Source organism: Lottia gigantea, assembly GCF_000327385.1.
Source record: "Lottia gigantea unplaced genomic scaffold LOTGIsca_13, whole genome shotgun sequence".
Classification (NCBI taxonomy): Eukaryota; Metazoa; Mollusca; class Gastropoda; family Lottiidae; genus Lottia; species Lottia gigantea.
This window is the reverse complement of record NW_008707425.1, coordinates 1,147,809-1,165,243: the sequence shown is the minus strand read 5'-3', so window position 1 is coordinate 1,165,243 and position 17,435 is coordinate 1,147,809. Positions and strand designations below refer to the sequence as shown.

At 34.1% G+C, this 17,435-nt stretch overlaps 3 protein-coding genes across 3 annotated transcripts; 1 reads left to right on the top strand and 2 right to left on the bottom strand.

The window, feature by feature from the left end:
* Positions 1-412: 412 nt before the first annotated feature.
* Positions 413-2,999, bottom strand: LOTGIDRAFT_157133 (hypothetical protein; the record flags this gene model as incomplete). The annotated part of the gene is made up of 4 exons (XM_009048906.1): positions 413-500; positions 1,625-1,873; positions 2,391-2,520; positions 2,954-2,999. 4 exons carry the CDS (start codon positions 2,997-2,999, stop codon positions 413-415), a joined length of 513 nt encoding a protein of 170 aa, XP_009047154.1.
* Positions 3,000-8,828: 5,829 nt separating this feature from the next.
* On the top strand, positions 8,829-9,510 carry LOTGIDRAFT_157132 (hypothetical protein; the record flags this gene model as incomplete). Its single annotated transcript, XM_009048905.1, has 2 exons — positions 8,829-8,931; positions 9,191-9,510. The coding sequence occupies 2 exons, from the start codon at positions 8,829-8,831 to the stop codon at positions 9,508-9,510; spliced, it is 423 nt and encodes a 140-aa protein (XP_009047153.1).
* Positions 9,511-12,976: 3,466 nt separating this feature from the next.
* LOTGIDRAFT_157131 (hypothetical protein) lies at positions 12,977-13,699 on the bottom strand (the record flags this gene model as incomplete). Its single annotated transcript, XM_009048904.1, has 1 exon — positions 12,977-13,699. The coding sequence occupies one exon, from the start codon at positions 13,697-13,699 to the stop codon at positions 12,977-12,979; it is 723 nt and encodes a 240-aa protein (XP_009047152.1).
* Positions 13,700-17,435: the final 3,736 nt, after the last annotated feature.

Here is a 17,435-nt window from a genome sequence, read left to right as displayed (position 1 = left end):
CGGGTTTCTCTCAAACGCTTTACGGACTGCCATTAACTTGCAGAATTATCGATATTAATGTACATAGATGAAACATCGATGGAAATAAAGAGTGCATTCGGAGGAACTTTATTGACAAAATCAGCGTGTCCTTTGGGGACCCGGTTAGGAATAAAATCACTTCTTTGCAGGATTCTTATGGATGTTAGGTAAAAATATCTCTCACGACTGTCATGTTTTGGAGATAAGTAGAAATATTGTTTTTGTTTAAGATAACTTGGTTTGACTAAACTATCAATTGATGTTCCTGAAATATATATATATTTTCTTTCTGATTTGTTCAGTTTGAGTTAAGTTACGCTTACGTACAGTTGTAATCTCAGCTGGATAGATACAAAAGCCTTCGTTCAGAAAATCATTTTATCTTAAATTATCAACCAATTATATGAGACATACAGCTACTCTGTGGTAAAATATCCAAACGATCTGTCCTGTTGCAACCAGCCTTAGCAAATTCACAACTGAAATGAACAAAAAACATAATATATAAATAAACTATGTTAACATTTAATTTTTTTTTTTAAGAAAAAAGTTTATACACCCACCTTGTAATGTGTAAGTTATTGTAGTCGTCCAACTTTCCAGGCAGCCCAACCGTCAATTATTAGGAAACTTGTTATGCTTGTAGTATGTACTCATGAGATCTCGAATGAGTTCGATTTTCATTTAATATCTAAAGTATGATTTTGGGGTTAACAAGTCCTTGTAACTGTAAAAGACACTAGGCTACAGTTTTGATTAAATCTCGCAAAGTTTATACTTATATTTCTCTGAACGTATTCAAAATATGTTAAATGATAACAGGACTAAACTAGAACAATTAAAATATTTATGATTAAATATGTTTGAAAGTTAATAAAGAAAATGTTTTCCGTATGTTTCTTTAAAATATACCATAGAAAATTCTTTCACCTTTCAATAAAAAGCAATTGATCTCACTGGACTATATGCCTACCTACTATTTACAGAGAATTCTGTCGTATGTCATATACATCTGGATATTGTCTTGAGGATTCTTGGGGGCATTTAACACTAGAGGGACATTGACAGTAGAATGAAGTTTTAAAGCGTTTGTGTATGTTTGAAATAAACTCATATTGTATAGGGCTGAATTATTTTAATACATATCAACAAAGCTTCAAAAGAATTCTGTGGTAGATTATATAGATTGTAAAGAGGTTTTCAATTTCTTTTTTCTTACGTATATCGGATACACTGATAGCATCAATTTGCACCAATCCATCATTCCCGGCATAAACATTTTAGAAAATTTCTTTAAAATCCCTTTAAAGCTATTTATAATCAGTTTGTGTTTATCATGCACTATAGATCTTAAAGGCGGCCATTGAATCTGGATTTTGGTTTCTCGAATGTATAAATATTGGTAAATAAGAATTTGCTAGCTTACTGTTAGAATGTTGGTTAACATTATTATGCCGATTGTTTTGTTTGTTTAAGTCGTTTTCTCTCATAAAAATTAATAATATAATGATAATACATGTATTATTACTTTTCGAAAGTATGTTAATTTCTCATTGAGTGAGTTTGCCTTGTACAGTAACAACCCAGGGATAAACATACTTACTCATTTTGATAAAGTTGACCATTAGAAGCACATATAGGCTTATGATCATTTCCACATGGTATATTTTTCGATGTACTACAAAATACTTTCTGTAAGATTTCCAATTCGTCCAATGGTAATTGTGTTGTTGATCGCGTTATTGATTTGGTGGTCAGGGTTTGGTTATCGTTATTTGTTTCAGTTGTACAAGGACCGAAATGAAGTATTGCCAGATCCTGGTTCGAACATTTTGCTTTTACAAAGTAGCATCTGAAATTAAAAATAGGATCACTATCGAATGTACATAATTTGTCGACATATGTATCAACAGGTCAATCTCTAAATGGAGATTCTTAACGCTTTCTACTATGTGGTTATTGCCACAAAAAAGATAAGAAAAAATGTGAGTGTTTTATATACATGTACCAAATTCCGTCAAAGTAGGCTATAAGTGTCCATTGCCCTGGGAACCTTGAATAAATCTTGAAGATTAAAACTAAAATTGTGTTTCACTCATAAAATATATTAATGATCTTACAGATTGGGGAGCAAATTAAAAACCGTGTTCTGTCCATATTGAAAATCCCACGAACTGTACTGCAGTTGTTCTATACTTGAACTTGAAGGGTGTGATTATAGTGATACTATGCGAGAGTGACGTCATAATCTGGAAAGATTGTTCTGGGTATTCACGACACGCGGGTCGAAATGACGCAAATAGATATGAGTTGCAAAATTTAAAATGCACAATTTAAACGACAACAAGTTTTAACTAATATATACTTACAAATTTTGATAGGTTCTTCTATCAGTGGCACACAGTAGTTCGTTTCCTTCTGCTTTATATCCATGATCACAGTTAATATCAGTTGCTTTGTTACACATAGAATTTAGATCTTCACTTCTTGTTATAATTACTGTACAAAAGAATTGCTGGTTTTATCATGAATAGTTTTATATCTTTGTCACGTTAGACGCCGAATAAGCCGAAATGCTTCTTTTGAACTTAATGTTGAAAATGTATTTTAAAACTTTTGACTGTTTGTCGTAAGCATGTTTTCGGCCTATGTTTGAGCTAACAGCTGTGTCCGTTTGAGTGTTCTGTTTTAGCTCAAAATGTCACTATTTGTAGTGTAGAAATTGAACAACAGTCGATATTTTATCTACATTGCATTTGTTTCAACCCAAACGTTACACGAAGAAACTTCGATGACCTCTCCTGTAGCATTCCCGGTGTCTTCGTGGTTTCTTGTCAAAGTAAGCCATTTCGTGGGTTATTTATTTCTTTGTTGCAGCCATGCCTTATCATTTAAAGTATTCAATAGTCAAAGCTAACAATGAAATACTTACTTAATACAAAAACAGGAATCCATAACTTTATATCTAGAGCATCCATGGTCGAGGCAGTGTAGAATATATTACATGGTTATTACGTGCCAGCATTATTTAAGTATAAAATTTGAGTGGATTATATGTCAGTATTGTTAACGTATTGGGATGGTATATTAATAATTTATGGTTTTAATCTATATTTAGATAACAAAGATAAATATGATTTCTACATTATGTCTGCTATATATTACTCGCATACCACTTAAATTGCCACTTGGTCAAGTTTAGGGCGATTCTTCCATAAATGTTTGAACTATTCATCTCGTTCTCGAATAATATCAACAATCAAAGATGGTGGAAATACAAGATTGAGGCCAAAAAAGTTGCCAACATGTCACTATTTTCCATTATTTGGTAAAGCACAGCTAAGATATGGCATGGTTAGTGTTTAAACTAGTGTTTTTATGATCCATGAGGCTCTTTGACTATAGAATCATTAAAGAAATTGATCAGAATCGGGATTATAAACTGAATATAGGACAAACATCATGTTTTCAAATATACATAATGCCAATCACACCATTTTCTTATAATACTTCATGTATGTTCATCCATACTGTCCACAACATTACTTCCTGGGTAGACCGATTTGATAATTGTTTAAGTTATGCTTAAAAAAATGTTTGAAATTGAAATCTTCGTTTTTGGCGGATATTGGGGCGGATATTAGGCCTATGACAAACTCATCATGATGTATAAAATGAACAACAATATAACTCAACCTTTTCTTTGCGAATTAATTAAAACAAAACAAATCTTATATACCCTAAGAAACAGTTATTAACTTGAACAATATCGATGTATAACTAATACTTTTTATAATTCCTTTATCCCTTCAGCAAGCAAAAAAAAGGAACAGATTACCCGAATCATACAAAATCTCACCAACAATAGAATCTTTAAAAAATGTTCTTTTATTATTTTGGTTCTAAGAAAAATAAGATAAATCGCTGTCGAAGTCTTGTCGATACTATGATTTTTTCTTCATTTCGGGACCTTGGTTGGTTCAACCAACAATCGCATCTAGTAACATAATTGAGCAGTCGGCAGATAGATTGGTCATCCAGTCAATATAGCTATTTATTTCGAAGAGGTTATATAGCAAGGCGCTGGAGTTTTAACGTGTGTCAGGCTGCCATTGTAGTATCGTCTAGCTAGTAAGGTGGCTTAGCAAATTTATCGTGAAAAACGTGACTTTACTGAAGATACTCTGATACTGGCACAGGCAGCAATAATCGTTAGAAAGGATATCTATAAAACATTCCAATTCACCGGCCAGTTTCCACCTGGTTGTCAAGAGAAATCATTACCGTCAAGTCTCGCTTCCAGAACATTATGCTCCTTTTCCTATAGTTTCGTTGAAAAAACTAATAAAGCTTGACTAGTGAAGCTTGACTTGGTAGATGCAAAACGTGAAGAAAATGACTGCATGGAACATAGTCGTCAACATATCAGCGATGTAGAATTGCGGAAGACGACTTACATGGTCTGCTTTTCACGCTAATCAACAACAGCCATAATCAGAGCTACAAACAATATGTGCACTGCTCCGTCTCTTTAATGAAAAATCAGACACACCAGCAATGATTAAACATGGCATGTACATCGCCAGGCAACAGAGTATCTCAACCCAGGACAAATTACAGTGATTACGTTTGACCAGCCTCTGTAAATGCTCTCCAAGTACGTACAATGGAACGTCTATGTAGTTATGATGACCGAACACACTTTGAGAAGGCGCTGTGGAACACTGTTGGTAATTTAATTTTGGGCTACGGATCTTATTGAATCTGAAGTTGCTTCATTCCTGAAAGTATCACACATTACAAGGGACTAGGCATGGTCACCGTTCTTATTTTTCACGGGCTATTCAATGACGCATTCAACCACAGATCTAATGTTGATGAGAGTTTCAGCAACTGGTTGGAACAAATGTGTAAGAGATCTCCCAAGTTTAAGTTCTGGTACATGATAGCAGACGTATGAGATACTCATTCTCATAGTTGTTAGAACCCATTGAAAGAAACTTCCCATGGTATGTTACTGTATGAGAAGTACCATTGTTCTTTGATTTCGGGGAAGGGAGGGTTTGATTCTCCCAAATGTACAGGCCTAGGGCGGACGACTGCATGTACACATTAGAGGCATGAAGGCGCTATCGAAACTCGGAATCACTGGACAATCGCAAAATCGTCATACAGATACTGTGCGACCCCAATCAACCAAGCGCATGAGCAGGAAAATAAAGTGGTGAAAGCATCCGAGCTTCCCAGACTACTGAGACAGTACGAGAATGGATATCTACATGACGGTGATCCGGAAATCCCCGCTAACTTCGAACACTTGGAGCAGAGAAAACTTTCAAGCGACATGTTGAATACCTATCTAACACAATACGCAAGATGGGAAATCCCTTCCTGAATGACTTTCCAGAGTTGGTAACTCTTGATAGTCGTAAATACGCGAATGAGGCGATAGTGAATACAATACGTACACTGGAAGACACAGGCAAAACGAATTATCAAGAGTATGTGAAGACTGTGGTGCTCGTGGATGGGAGTCACTTCATACATACGATCTCAAAGAATTCACTACACCTGTTTTCAACAAAGCTCCAAGTCAGATCAAAAGAATGCAAGAAAGCAAAGGTGCTTGAGAACAATGTGACACTCTTCGGTCAGTTCTACATCTCATTACAAAATAGATGGTGACATCATTGAATTCTTTGCTCACGAAGACCAGTCGTATCCTCCATCCTAGACCGAAACATCTGTCTCTATTACAGCCTCTGATAGCTATTTGGACATATGTCAGCTAGTGAAGAGACAGACAAAATAGGCCCTGTTAAATGGGATGATTCCACATCTCCGCAGGTTGGGGGTTTTTAAACCTATTTAGATTCCTCGGATATGCAAAACCCAGGTATATTTGGAAAGATGAATATTTTCGTACTTATCACTGTCATCTCATCATTTTCTCTCTACACCATTTATGTCATGTCTCCGATCCATCAAAGTTTTTTGACGAAACTGATCTACCATCGGTCATTTAAAACTACTTGCGCAGCCAAAAGTTCAAAGATCACAGAATCACGTGATACTAACAAAACGAGTTACGATGATGCCCGACACTAATTTACAATCATCTTAAAGGTTATTCAATATTATGTTAGAGAAAACGCATCTGTTTGGAGGTATTGAAAGTTCCCATTTAACAGTGTCTTTTTCGCCTCACTCTACTCCAGCTGACTGCGGTCAAAATATCAGAGGCTGGAATAGAGGCAGATGTTCTTTATTACCCCCATCCCTGGAAACAAAATGTCATCTGTTACAATGTATCGAGGAACCAAACCAGGCAGAGGCCCCATGGTTATATGACTGTAAGGTTTTGGATGGTGCGGTACACATGCATACTACATGCATTGCCTGTAACTGGTGTCTCAACATTCCAGGATTATGCCGACAATGTGTTTATAACTAATCTAGAACGTCAGCTGCTTCGACACAAACCGGGTGGATGTATTGTGGGACAAATACCGGCCAGATAGACTGAAGGGGGGAACCAGGGAGAAACGAAACAAAATTGTGCATAGAAAAGTACCAGTGATACCAAGCTGCCGGGCAACTGGAATGACTTCCGTGATCCAATCAACAAGAAGGAACTCTTTGAATTCCTGTCGTCACAAGTTACGGATTTCAGCATCCCTCCTGAAAGTTCGGTGTATTTCAGTTTTCAATGCATCGTTATGATAATAGTTAATATTAGTCTTTTCATATTGTGCGTTTCAAGAAGGTAAAGGTTTCTGGTTTTGTTGGCAGGAACTAGGATTTCTCTTGAATTTTTGATTTTTTCTATTACTGATAATATAACAAAGTATTACAAAAATACAAGTTTTACTCATTTTCAATAAGTGTGTTTATTGTTCCATCCCCGATTGAAGCAGTGTTTGTAAAAAAAAAACAACAAACAGCACCAACATGGTAAAATGTGCAAAAATGGGAATTATTAACATTATAAAACGAAATGGACGAAACTAATGAATTTTTATAAATATTAATACGTTAATGTTATGGAAAATTTTGAATCAACACTTCACAGAACTCATTCTTACTTTCAAACCAAAAATTGCACGAGCTAATAACGACGTGAAGGCTGATTCCAGATCAATCACAATCCAAATATCCTCCCATATTACAGTCTCTGATAACTATTGTGAAAGTTGCCGGTTACTTGAGCGCCTGCAACACTGTCAACATAGCTACCAGAGGCTACAATAGAAGTAGAACTATTTGTAGTGCATAATGTGAGATGAAGGAAACAACCACGGACATTACCAATATTTGAAAAAAGAAACAATACTGTAATTTATGTTAAATTATGCATTAATTACTCAAAAGTCACTTTTGATATGATATAAAGATAGCTTGTCAGGCAAGATAACATACGCACACTGGCAACTGTCAGTAATGATAAAGAGGGGCTTTAGTGACTTTAGTGAAAATAAAATTAAGATATTTTATAAGTCAAAGCAATATCTCACTTAATTTAAATCTGAACAGGGTCTCATCAACATACACATTTATGTTAAATTTCATCAAAATTGGATTAATACTGTAGTCTCAGTGATCTTTACAGATCGAATTTGACACCCTTTAATAGTCAAGGGCAATTCTAATTTAGAACTTAACTAAGATATCATCAACACAATATACATGGCATAGGCATACCAAGTTTCAATAAGATTAATTGTTGCCTTTATCATATTTTCACTATCTTCATTAGCCAATTAGGTTTATCCTTTTTCGTGTTTAAGCGTTAAATGAGTCAAGGGAAATAACTAAAAACTTTTCATTCGAGTAGCAGGCACACCAAAAATGATCTTATCGATAAATACATGCATACCAAGTTTCCTCATGATAAAAAAAAATGGAAATTATAATTTACATCTTGTCGACATGCTTAATTGGAAGTGTTTTTCCTAAAGACCGTGTCACAATGTCCCGAAATTGACACCAGATGTATACACGATGAAGGAAATGTTCAAATTCAGGTCTGATCGTATAAAAATATAGGGCCATTATAAGGGGGGTATTGTCACCCGAGAGTTAACTTTTCTAGAGGCAGTTTTCCTCAGGAATCCGAATCTGGGAGGTAAAGTGCCGGGTCAGGGGGCGTTTTTTTGAGTTATTCAATGTCAAAGGTCACAAAAGGTCAAATAACGCAAAAAACGTTAAAATTAAAACGAGAATGATCCACTAAATCTAGAAATACAAGGCAACTCTCGGTGGTTTTTATAATTTTAAGAAACTAACATGGCATGATTTATTAGTCTACCTCTCGAATATTTTGAAATTTTACAAATTTTTATGAAATGTGAATCCAAATTTTACTTCATTAAAGGGACAGATGCGCCTTCAATTCCATGTGTGTCCAGAATTATTTGCGTTTGAATGCCAAAATGATGACTCGTCATTTTAAGACTATACTCTGTGAAATATAGAAAAGAGTGAGTAAAACTCCTAGTTTGAGGTATTTTTGAAGGAAATATGAAATTTTCGTACATTTCTAGTACTTCTGATGACTATTTACATATTTTAAAATGCTGGAGACACTTTATATTACTATTACCATAGGATTGGAGATCTTTAAACTTTAAACTTCAAACAGGATATTTTTAGTTGTCAAAGGAAACTATGGTGGATTGTTAACTGGTCTTCGGATTATATTTATTACGTTGTTCAGTTTTCGGGTTGATAAAAACATGACATAAGAGATTCGATTATATCATTACGTACCATAAAGATTATTGAATTTGTCAGCATTCAAAATCAAAATGACTGGGAATGTAGATGAGTTTGAATGTGCTGTGTCATGCCAGGAACCTAAATTATTGGATTGTCATCATACATCATACCTGGCTAGTTCCAATTTGGCGGGTAGCCGCAACGCCATCAAATTTCCGTTGTGTAACAAAATCAGCAAAATTCCTGATGGCGGAGTGAGGAAGTTTTCAGCAAATTTTTATCTATCTGATCCATCAACGAGTTCAACAAACAGAATAGGAGATACAGATTACTGCTCAAAACATCCTAAGGAGGAGCTGAAATGTTTCTGTGAAGACTGTAACACCATTTTGTGTTCCTTCTTGGTCAACACCAAGTATTAATATTGAAGACTCTAACGACGTCATTTTAGAAAATTACAAAGATCAGAAAGACAGTCTGAAATGTAAGTTAGAAGAATTGAAAACAGTGAAGAATATAGCCGAGGATTCGTTGCAGAAAATCAACGAATATCGACAAACAGCATTGAGTAGTTGGCAGGCAGAACTTCAGAAAAATTATGATCAAAATCAGAAGAAACTGAACACTGTACTCAGTAAAGTGAATACCCTGAAATCTCAGATAGAGGAAGATAGTCGACCTATGTTTCTGGTCGACGACTTGAGTGACGGTGAGCCTGAAGGATTATCGACCGAACAGTTCACCGACGGCGTTTTAGACGAATTACTGTGATTCAGAGATTTTCAAATTGTTAGTTAATTTTTCATGCATGTACATGTACTAGTAAATGATTTATTTCGATAGGAGTTTTAACAAATACTTGATATTGCTTATGACATGATCAATGAGATCCGTCTTTCCATTGTGACCTTTCGTGACCTTTGACCTGGATTACCTCAAAGAATTGGAACTTATAGATAGTGCCGATTCACACTAATGGGCTTTCGCCAATTTCTAGATGATATCAATGAATTTGTACACATTTTGTAGTTAAATTCTATCATTTTTAACGTTTTTTGCGTTATTTGACCTTTTGTGACCTTTGACCTTGAATAACTCAAAAACGCCCCCCTGACCTGGCACTTTACCTCCCAGACTCGGATACCTGAGGAAAAATGCCTCTAGAAAAGTTAACTCATATTTTGCCCCCTCTCGGGAGACAATACCCCCCTTCTCCCTCTGGTCTAGTGAGGACATCCTAAGCCATCGCATGACCTCCAGTTGATTTTTTTATTTTTTTAGGCTTCGTGAGTGATGGCAAAATCTTTGCTATGCGAAAAAACGTTTCGAAGATTCAATTTTATACGCTAACATATAATGGAGAGGGGGGGGGGGGGCGTATATTGCCAAGGCACAATCCTTGACTGATTTCTACGAACTAGACGGTATAGTTGTTTGTAATCACCCAAGGATGAACCCTAATGAAAATCAGAAAAATTGAAAAAAATTTAGTATGAGTTTTTGCCATTGTTCTTAAAAACGCGTTCAATTTGTAGCACGTAAACACTCTAAAAGGCCCGATTCTTGACAGATTTTGATGAATATTTCATGCTGGTAATTGTACTGCCAAATATTTTTATTCAAAGCTGCCAGTGGGCGTATATTACCTTGCCTGGCAAGCTATCTTTCGTGTTGAATTCGTGTGTCCATTTTGCTCTTCGTAAGGGTATCTTGTTAAATCGTGTCATCTTCGGCTTGGTATTATCATCGGTACCATCAGCAATTATAGATATTCCCAAGTTGGTTGTTGCTGACTACTTTACAGGCTGCTTCCACGGTCGGCTGAAAGTTTTTTACCATCGGCAGGTCACAGGAAGCCTTCGTAACCATATTCGAAGACACTGTATTCTCATTATGAAGACCAATGAGATGCAGAAAAGTAGGACGTAAAACTCCATTTATTTCAGTTCATTTCTCATTATTGAGTTCTGTATCTTCGTGTGTGGTTCTGGTGTCGTCGTGTGACGCTCAAGGCATCGTACTAATTTCAGTCTAAGGCAGGCCTCCCACTGTGCGATTCCGCTGCGATGTCGTGCACAAAATCTAGCTACGAAACGATGCTGTGTATTGTGAGGGCGTGTGCTACACGACAAAGCAAGCAACGCGTGGGGCATCTTGTAGCGTAGAATTTTCAGTTTGTCAAAAAGTGTAACGGAATCGTGGCCAATCGTACCAAGCATGCGCTGTGATGATTTCGTCCAATTCCATTGGCTGCAACTCAGAATTCAAATTGTCGCCCGACACAGGTATAGCCTAGAAAGAATGAAAAATTGATTGACTGGGTGGAGATTTGCTTTTGCAAGATTATTCATTTTCTACATTGCAGACTCTTAGAGAGAAAGCACAATACAATAAATAAATAGGTGCTGTTAGTACTTATCTTAAAATACCAAATCTTAAGTGTCAATACAGCAGTTGTGTTAAATTTCATGATACAATTACAATAAGATATGAAAATTGGAGGAAAACTGTAAAAGGTTTAATTAGTTCAGAGGCAATAAACCAGATTCGAAAAAATCGTAAACTAAGAATTTATCCCAGATCTTAACACTTGGAAAAATACCAGTTTGTCTCATATGTCCATAATTAATTCATAATTAGCTAAATTAGAAGAGAATTACCAGCAGAATTCCAATGAGTGACCGATCTAGAAAGGTCAAAAAGTCTTTTTGGTTTATCCAGACTGTACATACATGATTATATGCAATAAGAACATAATGATATGATTAAAAATACATGATAACTCATTAGAAACATCAAATATTTTTCTTAACTTTTGGCACTAAAAAACAAGGAAACCCACCTTTAATGAAATTGAAATACTTATCAAAACTGTAGGTTCCGTAGTTATCACAATAATAAGTTTTAACAATGTCAATCAAGGGGAATCAACTTCATCCACTTATCATAATGATCACACCAAAATTTTAGAAAGATTATAACTCACAAACGGATTTTTGAATCAAGTTAGGAGCAATAAAAACTTTATCAATCACAAATTGAAATAAAAACCGCAGCTAGTTTTAATAACAGATTTCACACCAATATTCATAACTGTTTGAATGTAATCAGCTAAATGTGCACACACATTCTTAAACTTAAATTTTAATTAAAAAAGAACTCAACAACTTCAAACTGGTTCATGATATCATGAATCAAAATGTTCACACTAAATTTCATATAAATCAAGTGAAAACTGTAGGCTATTGTTCTGTCAAGAAATGTTCACTGTTAGATGCCAAACTGCCAAAAAACTGGGTAACAACAATATACTTCTATATTTTCATATGGTGCTTAAGGATGGGTTCACTATATGCTATTCCTTATATGAATAGAAAGTAGAGGTGTTTCTAATGACATGGAAAAATACCAGTTTGTCTCACATGTCAATAATTAATTCATAATTAGCTAAATTAGAAGAGAATTACCAGCAGAATTCCAATGAGTGACTTATCAAGAAAGATCAACAAGTCTTTTTTTGTTTATCCAGACTGTACAAACATGAGCATTTATGATTGGTTAAAACTATTAATAATATGCGATAAGAACATGAAGATATGATTAAGAATACATGATAATTCTTTAAAAACACCAATTTGTCAAATAGTTTGCTTAATTTGACACAAAAAATAAGGAAACCCATCTTTAAAATATGTGGAAATATGATGAAATTAAAGTTAACTGTAAATAAATAAATGTAATAAATATAATAAGTATGTAGTTGGATACCAGGTGATATTACTATAACAGGTAGATCACAAAAATTCTTCTATTGTACAGTTTCAAGTCCAAAACATTTTCCCATCAATATTGAATAAATTTATACTGTTTTATTCAGACTTAAGTCATTGTTTAAAGGATAATACCTCTTAGAAAGGACACCAAATTTCAAATTCAAACTTGCAAATATTCATCAATTGAACTTACCAGGTGTCATGACTAAAGAATCTCTATATAACACCATATATTCATTAACCAAATAATTATTGAAAAGTGCATCTTAGCTAAGCATGTTTCAAAATTAAACTAGTCGTTTTTCAACAACTTCTACACAAAATAACAGAGAAAATCAGCAATTTTATCACAAAATACAAAGTGGGAGTTATTTGGATAGTATTCTGATTTCATAAAGTAGTCCATTACAATTAATATATTAAAATGTGTCAAACAAGCTATCAATGAAATATATACCACAAAACTATTTACTCAAACTATCTTTAAAAACTTTAAGAAAAGATGAAAACATTTCCATCTTTTCTCGATGCATTTTTTCTAATTTGTCCATTTTAATTTTATCTTGTTTTCTTCTCTCCTCGTTAAATGTTTTCAAAACAGAACTAAAGCTTTGTATATCTGAACTACTCTGAGTCTCTGAACAATTTAAATTCAAAAACTTTTTCTTTTTCTGTAAATTTGTGTCAGTATCTGTAAAGTCTTCACTATTTCTTTTCCCACCTCTTATTTGAACAACTGATTGTTGCATGGAGGGAGTTTGAGCACATTCAGGTATATAGTGATACACTTCAGATAATTCTTTAAAAAATGCACAAGTTCTGGTAACAATATGTCCATTTTTAAGATTATGATTGACTACATCTCTATATGCTTTCGTTAATGATTTCCATTTATTTTCAACCTGTACTGAAGCATAGTTAAATCCTTTTTGTTTCATCTTCTTAGAAATCATCTCCCATACAGCTCTTTTCTTATATTCTGAACTTTGAAAGTAATGATCATGTTGTTGATGTAATGATATCAGATCTAAAGTAGCTTGTTTAGACCAGTTTGTAGTTGCGGCAGTATCTAGTTCAACTTGCTCTTCTTCTCTGCTTGGCATCTGTATAATCTGCATTACCTCCTGTCTACCATTATCTGTCCCTGTACATTCTAAATCAGATGTTGTCAGGGAAACAATTTCCATTGTCATCAGATTTAACCTGTAATATATTTTATACAACTATTATGGTATGAATTAAAGTTCTAGTTTGTAATTAATTGTTCATTGAGTAATGAAATGGCTTTTGTTGATGTCAAGACATTTTGATGATTAATCATCTCATTTAGAAAGATAAACATCAACACTGTTATTATTTTCAATCTCATCCATTTTCACCAAGATATTTAAAAAATTGAACTGTACAAAGAAAGATAGTGGACCACAGCCATATACGCCCATCATGGCATGCGGATGGTAAATATTCAAGATTTTGGGGCAAGGGCAATAACTCTGCTTCTAGTGGTCGAAAATAGCTCAAATTCGAACTGGATCTTCGTTTTATGAATATGTATACACATACCGAATTTCATTTGATTCCATAAAAAAATCTAGTTTTTAGAGCGTTTACAAGCAAATGTTGATGGACCAACGTACGGACAGGGGTGCCAACAATATATGTCCACATAGAGAGATGTGGGCGTATAAAAAACAATAATTAATGTTGTATCACATTTATGATGTGGAGAATTTCTATAGCAAAAATGTGTATATAATAAACATTTGGCTTTGTGTAATATTTATATATATTACTGGTAGGTTGAGCACTAAAATTCTATTTAAGAGAGTAGGTTGAAGACTTCAAGGGTCTTAGAATGACTTTTATATCTATGACTTAAAGTGACTTTTCAATGATAAAATGCAGATAAAAGCACTTAACATTTACACTTTACACTTACAATTCTTTCTACAGTATTTTCTATTCCAAAGATAGCTTGCCAAGGTACTATACGCCCACTGGCAGCTTTGAATTTGAAAAAATTTATTTGGCAGTGCAATAACTATCACCAGTATGAAATATTCAACCTTCAGTCATACACTTCTTTTGAACTCTTTAGCACAATACTGAATAATATTGAGTATGAGTTATTGCCCTTGTTCTTGAAAACATGTTAAATATTTAGCTCGTGACTGAATAATAAAACCAAGTTTTGTCAAAATCCAGCAAGAATCATGCCTTTTAGTGTTTAAGAGCTAAATTTGATTTTCAATAGGGTTTATCCTTGGGTGATTACAAACACTCATGCCAAGTTTCGTTAAAATCCATCAAGAATTGTCCCTTCTAGAGTGTTTACTAGCTAAAACTTGATCGCGTTTTCAATAGCAAGGGCAATAACTCATACTAAATATTTTTCAATTCTTCTGATTTTCAATAGGGTTCATCCTTGGGTGATTACAAACACTCACACCAAGTTTCGTCAAAATCCGTCAAGAATTGTGCCTTCTAGAGTATTTACAAGCTAAAATTTTAACGCGTTTTCAAGAACAAGGGCAATTACTCATACCAAGTATTTTTCAATTTTTCTGTTTTTCAATACGGTTTAGCCATGGGTGATAACCAACACTTATGCCAAGTTTCGTAAAAATCCATTAAGAATTGTGCCTTCTAGAGTGTTTACGAACTAAAAATTGAACGCCTTTTCAAGAACAAGGGCAGTAACTCATACTAAATATTTTTCAATTTTTCTGATTTTCGATAGTCTTTATCCTTTGGTGATCACAAACATTCACACCAAGTTTCGTCAAAATCCATCAAGAATTATGCCTTCTAGAGTGTTCACAAGCTAAAATTGAACGCGTTTTCAAGAACAAGTGCAATAACTAATACTGAATATTTTTCAATTTTTCTGATTTTCGATAGTCTTTATCCTTTGGTGATCACAAACACTCACACCAAGTTTCGTCAAAATCCATCAAGAATTATGCCTTCTAGAGTGTTTACAAGCTAAAATTGAACGCGTTTTCAAGAACAAGGGCAATAACTCATACTAAATATTTTTCAATTTTTCTGATTTTCGATAGGGTTTATCCTTGGGTGATAAAGAACACTCATACCAAGTTTCATCAAAATCTGTCATGAATTGCAACTTCTAGAGTGTTTACGAGCGTTTCAAGAACAAGGGAAATAACTCATAGTAAATATTTGATTTGTCTGATTTTCAATAGGGTTCATCCTTGGGTGATTACAAACAACCATACCAAGTTTCATCAAAATTAGTCAAGAATTGTGCCTTTTTTATACACCCACATGAATATGTGGTCATAATGAAGATCTTCCATACGAGACATTTCCTATTATTATTATTAAGATCTTTAATATATTTTTGGTCAATCAAGAATTAGTTATCATCTCTACTAGCTGCCAGTCGGCATATGTTACTTTGCCTGGCAAGCTATAAAACAATGAATGTCCAAATTTTTTTTTGCAATGAAATTCTTAATCTGTCCTTGCCCAAGATTACTATTTTAATGTTGATATTTTAATTCATATAAGCTTGATCAATTGACATTGACAATAGTAAGAAGACAGTAGTCACAGCTATATCTACTACAGTCAATTTGATTTGACCAATTATCTTTAGGGGAATAAGAATATAATCCGATACATCCAAAAAACTTAGTAATTATGCAAAAATATGCAATTAACTATTGAAAGATAGCTTATGAGGCAAGATAACATACGCCCACTGGCAGCTGTCAGAAATGATAAAACAGTATTTAGTGACAAAAGTACGAATTTTCTCATATTGAAGAAATTTTATTAGTTTGAATTCAATTACATATATATATATGCCAGTTATTTATGCTGAGTAATTCCACAAAATTTTTTAAAATCAATATCAATAACCCAAATACAACAAACAATTAAATCACACAGCTCTAATCAAGGGCAAAAAACAACTTTTGACGCGTGTTTACAAAGTCAAGGGCAATAACTCAAAAAAAGTTCATCAAAAATATCTCAAGTTAGAACTTGTCTGAGATCTTTTTAATTCCAATGATCACACCAAGTTTCATCAGAATCGGTTGAAAACTGTAGCTTCAATCCTGCTCGCGAACTATTTTTAACAAATTTCGACGCGTTTTAACAAAGTCAAGGGCAATAACTCAAAAACAGTTCATCGAAAATGTGTCAAGTTAGAACTTGTCCGAGATCTTATGAATTCCAATGATCACACCAAGTTTCATCAGAATCGAATGAAAACTGTAGCTTCTATCCTGTTCACGAACAATTTTTAACAAATTTCAAGGCGTTCTAAGTTAAGGGCAATATCTCAAAAACTGTTCATCGAAAATATGTCAAATTTGAACTTGACTGAGATCTTATCAATCTAAAGCATTACACCAAGTTTTATCAAAATCAGATAAAAACTGTAGTCTCTATAGTGCTCACAAGAAATGTTGACGGACCGACGGACAGGGGCAACGACAATATATGACCACATATTCATGTGGGCGTATAAAAACGCTTAATATCAAATCAAGATTAAGCGTTTTTCAATAATTATTTAGTTTTATGAATTTTCCAATTTTCCAGAACTTACAGGGATTCTGTTCACGAACAATTTTTAACAAATTTCAAGGCGTTCTAAGTTAAGGGCAATATCTCAAAAACTGTTCATCGAAAATATGTCAAATTCGAACTTGACTGAGATCTTATCAATCTAAAGCATCACACCAAGTTTTATCAAAATCAGATATTTTGTGTCATTTTGTGTGTGTAAAATTAAACTTTTAAGAATATGACCATATCTTGATTCTGGATTTTTTTTTCTTGTCTCTGCTGTAGCTACAGGTCTGCAAGGGTGTGAAATGACATTAAAGATGAGTCGTCTACCAGGTTAACAATTTCATAAATATTTTGTCTTGTGTCAAAGACAAA